The sequence below is a fragment of the Orcinus orca genome, chromosome 5 (genome assembly GCF_937001465.1).
Source record: "Orcinus orca chromosome 5, mOrcOrc1.1, whole genome shotgun sequence".
NCBI classification, from domain to species: Eukaryota; Metazoa; Chordata; class Mammalia; order Artiodactyla; family Delphinidae; genus Orcinus; species Orcinus orca.
The window spans coordinates 103,404,540-103,412,045 of record NC_064563.1 but is presented as its reverse complement, the minus strand read 5'-3'; the positions used below and the strand labels follow the sequence as shown (position 1 = coordinate 103,412,045).

Here is a 7,506-nt window from a genome sequence, read left to right as displayed (position 1 = left end):
TATTTGTCGCTTTTCCCTTGCTGCTTTCAATATTTTTTCTTTGTGTTTAATTTTTGATAATTTGATTAATATGTGTCTTGGTGTGTTTCTCCTTGGATTTATCCTATATGGGACTCTCTGCATTTCCTGGACTTGATCCACTATTTCCTTTCCCACGTTAGGGAAGTTTTCAACTAAAATCTCTTCAAATATTTTCTCAGACCCTTTCTTTTTCTCTTCTTCTTCTGGGACCCCTATGTTTCAAATGTTGGTGTGATTAATGTTGTCCCAGAGGTCCCTGAGACTGTCCTCAATTCTTTTCATTCTTTTTTCTTTATTCTGCTCTGCAGTAGTTATTTCCACTATTTTATCTTCCAGGTCACTTATCTGTTCTTCTGCCTCAGTTATTCTGTTTTTGATTCCTTCTAGAGAATTTTAAATTGCATTTATTATGTTGTTCATTATTGTTTGTTTGCTCTTTATTTCTTCTAGGTCTTTTTTAATACTTTCTTATATTTTCTCCATTCTATTTCCAAGATTTGGGATCATCTTTACTATCATTACGCTGACTTCTTTTTCAGATAGACTGCCTGTTTCCTCTTCATTTGTTTGGTCTGGTGGGTTTTTACCTTTCTTCTTTATCTGCTGCATATTTCTCTGTCTTCCCATTTTTCTTACTTTCTGTGTTTGGGGTCTCCTTTTCACAGGGTGCAGGTTCGTAGTTTCCATTGTTTTTGGTGTCTGCCTTCAGTGGGTAAAGTTGGTTCAGGGGCTTGTGTAGGCTTCCTGGTGGAGGGGGCTGGTACCTGTGTTCTGGTGGGTGGGGCTGAATCTTGTCTTTCTGATGGGCAGGGCTGCATCCAATGCTGTGTTTTGGGGTGTCTGTGAACTTAGCATGATTTTAGGCAGCCTCTCTGCTAATGGGTGGCGTTGTGTTCCTGTCTTGCTAGTTGTTTGGCATGGGGCATCCAACACTGGAGCTTGCTGGCCGTTGGGTGGAGCTGGGTCTTAGCGTTGAGATGGAGATCTCTGGGAGAGCTCCCGCCGGTTGATATTACATGGGGCCGGGAGGTCTCTGGTGGTCCAATGTCCTGAACTCGGCTCTCCCACCTCAGAGGCTCAGGCCTGATACTAGGCCAGAGAACCAGGACCCTGTCAGCCACACGGCTTCTGAAATGTAGTCACGTTCTCCATTTAATTTGCAACTCCTTGTAGAAAAATGATTAGCCAACAATAAAGACTGCAGCCGGGCAGCGCTCTCTGTCTCTGTCTGTCTCTCTGACTTGCTTTCTCTCTCTCTGTATACGGTCCAGATGTCTCAGTAACCCCTTACTATCGCAAGGCTGTGTCCTTAAGGCAGCTTCTGGTGTGGTGGAGGCAAGCAGAATGTCGACTCTCATTGATGGAGCCAAATTCTCCTAAGACCTTAAACTCTTTCCTAGATGTGAATCAGTTAACTTTCAAATCTTCTTTGGGCCAAGAGAAGTGACTGGCTGACTCCAGTGTAGTCTAGTACCATCCAATTTATAGTTAAGAGTTGGTGGTTTTTATTGTTGTTTTTAACATAATCTGACTCCAAAACAAATTTTATCAACTGGGCTTTCCTCTTCACACGTAAATACTCCAGTAAAACAAATTAAATGTAATGTACACAATGGGAAATAAAATCTTTGAATAGGTGTCAATGACATGGTTGTTCTCCAGAATGATTCTACCAACCTGCCCTCCTAGTGATTTTCTTCTCTTTATCGGAGGTGAATCTGTGCTGAGGTTGCCTGTGCATCTTTCTTGCATGGAGTCCTCTTCTGAGTGTAGAGAAAAGGATGTCTGGTCCGTGTCAGTTGTACTGTCATGGTAACAACCATCGAAGGCCATGGCTTGAGCTGCATCAATACTGTACATTCCAGAAATCTGACAAAAAGACTTTTGTTAGTTAGTCATGAATATGGTTTTAGGAGTTGGAATTACAGTAAAAATCTAAACAATCAGATTTTAAAAATAGTTTCAATAAATACTAAGAATGTTTGCTTATTTTAAAGAATAGAATTCTGGTTTTGCTTCTGGTATCTGATGAAAAGTCATTTTCATAATAAATGGAAAACATCATCTTAGACATCCATTTTTAATAGGGATTTAGAGAGAGGGATATTTGAGCATTATACAAATAAATGTATCACAACTATAATTGTCAATGTTTTCTAATTTAGTCCAGGCCTGACAGACTGTTACACTCAATGTTTTTTTCCACAAAAGGGAACATTGTTTCAAGTCTTCCTCTTTGTTTCTGAGTAGTATGAATTGCTTGCCCTAAGTTTGTGGGTTGAAATTGAATATGATTTATCAGAAGAGCAATATAAGCAATTGGACTTGTTTTTCAATGTATTTTTCCTCTTTAGAGAAAACATAGCAATATGCATAATCAGTGTGGGGGTTTTGTCCCAAAACAGAACAATATCATCTGGTGATCCATTTTTGCTTGAATTTGGGGTGGAGATAGGGAATGATTTTAGCTGCTCCTTTAAAATGTAAATTGACCAAGCCTTCCCACTTTTGCTGAAAAGTACCTTTAAATGATACTAACATAGCTCAATTAAACAACTTGAAATTGGTGTATTTTTTTGAAGGAGTGAGTTATCAATGCTTTCTGACTCCATTGCTTGACTGAATCTAAACCACTGTTTTTCTTTAAGGTTTTACTCTGCGGGAGATAGTGGTTCTCCCTGATACAGAGCTGTGTCTAGGAAGCAGCTGTTACTAATTGCTTTCTGAGAAAACAAAATTTCTTTTTGATCTCTAGGGAAGCTAAAAAATGAACAAATATGGACAGGCTACTACTGGATGAAAGTATTCATAATTCAAATTGGAGGCTGCAGAGTAAATTCTGCCAAAATGTGTATTTGGTTCAACACTGACTCAAAAACCTAATATTTTACTGAATTCAAGAGACATAAGGACTATTTTGTGCAGTCAGTAAACTAACCAGGGACCCATACTCGAATTATGTTGTCCCTTTTTGTTTTAGTTGTAGAAACTTCTCATAGTAAAATGAAAATGGGTAAAATAAACATGAAATGACATTGAGACTGAATTACTAACCAATAGCCAATAATAACACTTATATCCAACTCTGGATCTGAGGATAGAATAACTATATACTGTCTCCTTGGTTTTCTTTCTCCATTATGATAATTTAGATCTATAAAATTGGTTAAACCTTGCAGTGCACAATTTACCAGTAGGCTGCTAATGTCCACAAGTTTGTAAGTTGGTTGTTCCAGTAGAAACAGTTTTAGAACTGGTCTTTAATTTTTCACTCCAGCTTACAAATAAGCACAAAGCTAAGGCATATTATATCTAAAGTACAGATTTGATGGTTTTAGACTGAGCTCTAAGTCCTAGAATTAGGAAAACACTTGGATGAAGAATAAGAAAGAAAATAGCTTCCTTTCTCCTTTCTGGGCAATGGTCAATGCTAGGGACAAATTTTCCATGGACCTTACTGTTCTCCCATCTCTTGGTATCTGGGGGTGGTTGGGAGGGGTGTGTGATGGTGGTGATCGTGGTGTTGGAAGGAAATGAGCTTTGCTTAACTTCATGATTTCATAGGGAGGAACTCCATAGCCTAACATTCCTGGTCTTTCTCATCATCCCTCAATCACTCTACCCTAGGGGTTTGGAAGAAGGAACTGGCATGTGTGTTTTTAGTCCTTTTGGAGTTACTTTAGGATCTGCATTGGTGTCCAGGTTTGTTTTCTGAAATGAGGTAAAGGAGACTGTCCTCACAGGGAAATCCTGAATTGTCTAGCTTCGCCAGTGACCAAGAGAGTAAGTACACTGAATACAGCAATGAAATATTAGTGGGACCCCCTGCTCACAGATCTAAGGCAATTTCTCTAAACTGTTTTACCAGTAACAAAGGTAACATTATCACATCCATGTCTGGCTCCTACATCTCTCTCTCTCTCTCAGACTGGTTTCCCAACTCACATACAGAGGGGAGAGGTATCATTGATTAGCCCCCAATCCTACAGACGTATCTTTTTTCCCTGCATCTCACCAGAGCATCCCACCCCTTTAAAGATCTCTCATCTCAAACAGCCTGTTCCCACTATCCCTTTCAAAACTGCTACTCCTTCAGAGAATATGCTCTGGGCACTAATCACAATAAGAACATAACATTTGTGTAGCACTATATGGTATGCAAAAATGTTAAATGCATTTATTATATCATTTGATCTTCACAACAGTTCTGTGAGGTAATAGGGAAGAAATTCCACCATTTTGCAAATGCAGAATGAGGTTTAGGAGACAGCCTGGCACACGGAGGTAGGATATTAGGTTTGGCATCACTTCTGACTCCAAATCTGTGCTCCTTCATTTGTATCACAAACATATGAAGGGCAAGTAGGACATTTCTTTGAGATAATTGCACCTTTGAAGGAGAATGCATAGAATGGTGGTTTCCAGAGGTTGGGAGGAGGGGGAAATGGGGAGTTGTTTAATGGGTACAGAGTTTCGATTTTGCAAGGTGAACACTTTCTGGAGATTGGTTGTATGGCAATGTGTATACTCTTAATACTATGAAACTGTACACTTTAAAACAATTAAGGGCTTCCCTGGTGGCACAGTGGTTGAGAGTCCGCCTGCCGATGCAGGGGACACGGGTTCATGCCCCGGTCCGGGAAGATCCCACATGCCGCGGAGCGGCTGGGCCCGTGAGCCATGGCCGCTGAGCCTGCGCGTCCGGAGCCTGTGCTCCGCAACAGGAGAGGCCACAACAATGAGAGGCCCACGTACCAAAAAAAAAAAAAAAAAAAGAAAACAAAAACAATTAAGATGGCAACGTCTATGTTATGTATATTTTACTACAATTGAAAATAAAAAATAATTTTTAAAGTGAACAATGCTTATTAATTCAAAAGAATATCTTCTGGGGTACACAGAAGACTGTGAACAACCCGATCAAGTGAAAAAAACATGCAGGTAGTGTGAGCACATGTGCTTTGTGGTGGGGTGGGTGGAGGTGGGGAGTCAGAGGACTAGCTAGAGGTGGCTGAAATTACTACAGTGCCTCTGTCGTGGGTTCACCACTCCCCACCTGAAAACAAAACAAAACAAAATAACACAAGAACAAAATTCTTCTCCTCATCGCACATTTATCTCTTTCACTTCACAGCTTATCTAATCATGGCTCTTCACAGTGTGGCTACGGACTGGCAGCAGCCAGGGCTTAGAAATGCAGACCCTCAGCTCCCACCCCAGACCTACTGAACGAAAATCTTAACAAATCCCAGGTGATGCGTACATGCCGATTACTGCACACTCGTCTAAAAGCTCCTGATTTTCTCACGCCTGCATAGCGGTCACTGTGGGTATGTATGTGACAGAGACTCATATTTCCATGCTGTCAACAAAAGAAACTAAAGCATCTGCAATGAAGCAAAGTCAGTTTCTATTACAGCTTTGACTCAAAGGATATGAAATAAAAGACTGAAGTGGCGTTACAGGAGATCTGAACTGCGATTGCAGCTCTGCTGGCTCTGGATCTTTTGGCAAATCACCAGAGATCATCATCTCCGCAAGGCCTACATCATGGAGTTGATATGAGGGCTCGGTTCCAGAAGAGGATATACAGATGCTCTGAAAAGTATGAAATACTCTCACTAGAAGTATAAATAAATATTAAATAATGTTTTGGGTGTGTATAAATAGTCATTATAAGAATTTCGTAAACCGGTGTGAATATATCACATTAAAATTGCACATATATATATATATATACACATATACACACATACATATATATAGCAAACAAATTAACTTGATCAGTTAGGTTTCTGAAGTAAAATATCATGTGTCAGTTCTCGTAATAACAGGAAGTTGGTGCCCCACCCCTTTGTGAAATGAAGCAGGGAGAGAGCAATCTATCCAGATTGACAATGTCACAAGGAACAGGTGATAACATTTAGGCCGAGAAGGTACCTTATTCCCAGTACACTGTGAAGAGAAGAACCTTCCCTCGTGCTCTACCACTCTCCCGAGTGACTAGAAAAGAAAAGTAAATCCTAGATCTTGGTGGAGATCGATCATTGATTGGTTGAGAGCACAGCCTTTGGAGTCAGGGTGCTGCAGAAACAAATCCTGATTCTTCTTAAGCTGTGTGACCTTGGTCAAGTTACTCCCCCATCTGCTCCTATTTCACCTCCGTAAAATGAAGGTGATAAAGTACCAACCTCTTGGAGTTACTCTGAGAATTAAAAGACATAATATGTTGGATGGTTAGCACAATGCCAATATATAAGAAACACTCATTAAATGTTAGCTATTATTATTATCATCATCATCATCTACTTGAAAGGATGTGATTTGTACATCAACCCCTTCTTTTCAAGGGTTAGAGTCAGTGGAGGGGAGCACACTGAGAGAAATTCCTCACACAGAAAATCTCTTGGCAAAGGTGAATGAGGATGCTGAGGAAACCAGCCAGCACAGAGCAGAAAGAATAAAGCTCAATATCAAATTGTCATCACCCCATAAACTTGCATCTTGCCAAGGCACATGGACTTCACACAAGGGTCGCAATGCTGTCAGGAGAGGGCATAGATGAGGGTAGTCTTTTTCACATTCCGGAAAGGATACAACAGTCAAAAGAAGGCAGTACCTTCCCTGTCTTCACTGTGGTGAGGTAGTTCAGGGCTGCGTACTCAAGGACTGACAGGAAGACAAAGAGGGAGCTAGCCCACAGGTACACGTCCACGGCCTTGACGTAGGACACCTGGGGCAGGGAGGCGCACACCCCAGAGAGGATCGTGGACATGGTCAGCACCATGGTGATTCCTGCCATTTGAGAACAGTGATGAGTTCAGTGACATAACCATTCAGCTCCAGGTGCTGGTGCTGGAAGACACCAGGGGATACATTTCCAGATTGATACCTGGTGATCAAAGGCGTGTGTGTGTGGACGGAATCCCAGCATGTTAACCTAGTACACGGCTTGAGCCTAAGCAAGAAACTCTGCTTGGATTTCTCTTTCCATCTCATTTTCTCACCCTCACCTCCATTGTCTGTGACGTCTCCTTCCCTCCAGCTAAAGTCTCCACGGAGTCAGACTTGTCTTTAAGGATCCATTGCTTCCCACCCTCAGTTGGGTCTCTTCTAACCATCCCAGGAAGGTAATAATGTATTCAAGTTTTAAAAATTCTTCTGAGAAAGAAATTCTAAAACCATTTCCACTACCCTTCCCCATCATTTCACAACTTCTACTGTTCAGAAAGCGTCTTCATGTCAATCTTTAATCTTTCATTTGTCAGGGAGTGATCTTTAGCAGTATTAAAGATTGCTTTCTCTGTATTTTTCTTTCATATAGAACGCTTACAAGCCATCGTTATTGGTATCACTTTGCCCCTGGTTACTGAAACTACAATTCAGTTGAGATTGAGAACGGAAGTGTGTTAGTGGAGTCTGGGTTCAGTGTAAATATTTACTAAGCAACTGCTAAATGCCACTTACTTTCTGCGCCTCCCCTCC

The 7,506-nt window shown here is 41.0% G+C and overlaps 1 protein-coding gene across 1 annotated transcript in view; it reads right to left on the bottom strand.

The window, feature by feature from the left end:
• Positions 1–263: 263 nt before the first annotated feature.
• GABRR3 (gamma-aminobutyric acid type A receptor subunit rho3) overlaps positions 264–7,506 on the bottom strand; it is a 45,115-nt gene continuing 37,872 nt past the window's right edge. The window contains 2 exon segments of the mRNA XM_033433372.2: positions 264–1,890; positions 6,641–6,816. Of these exon segments, the coding sequence (XP_033289263.1) occupies positions 1,588–1,890; positions 6,641–6,816 (479 nt within the window). The 3' untranslated portion in view covers positions 264–1,587.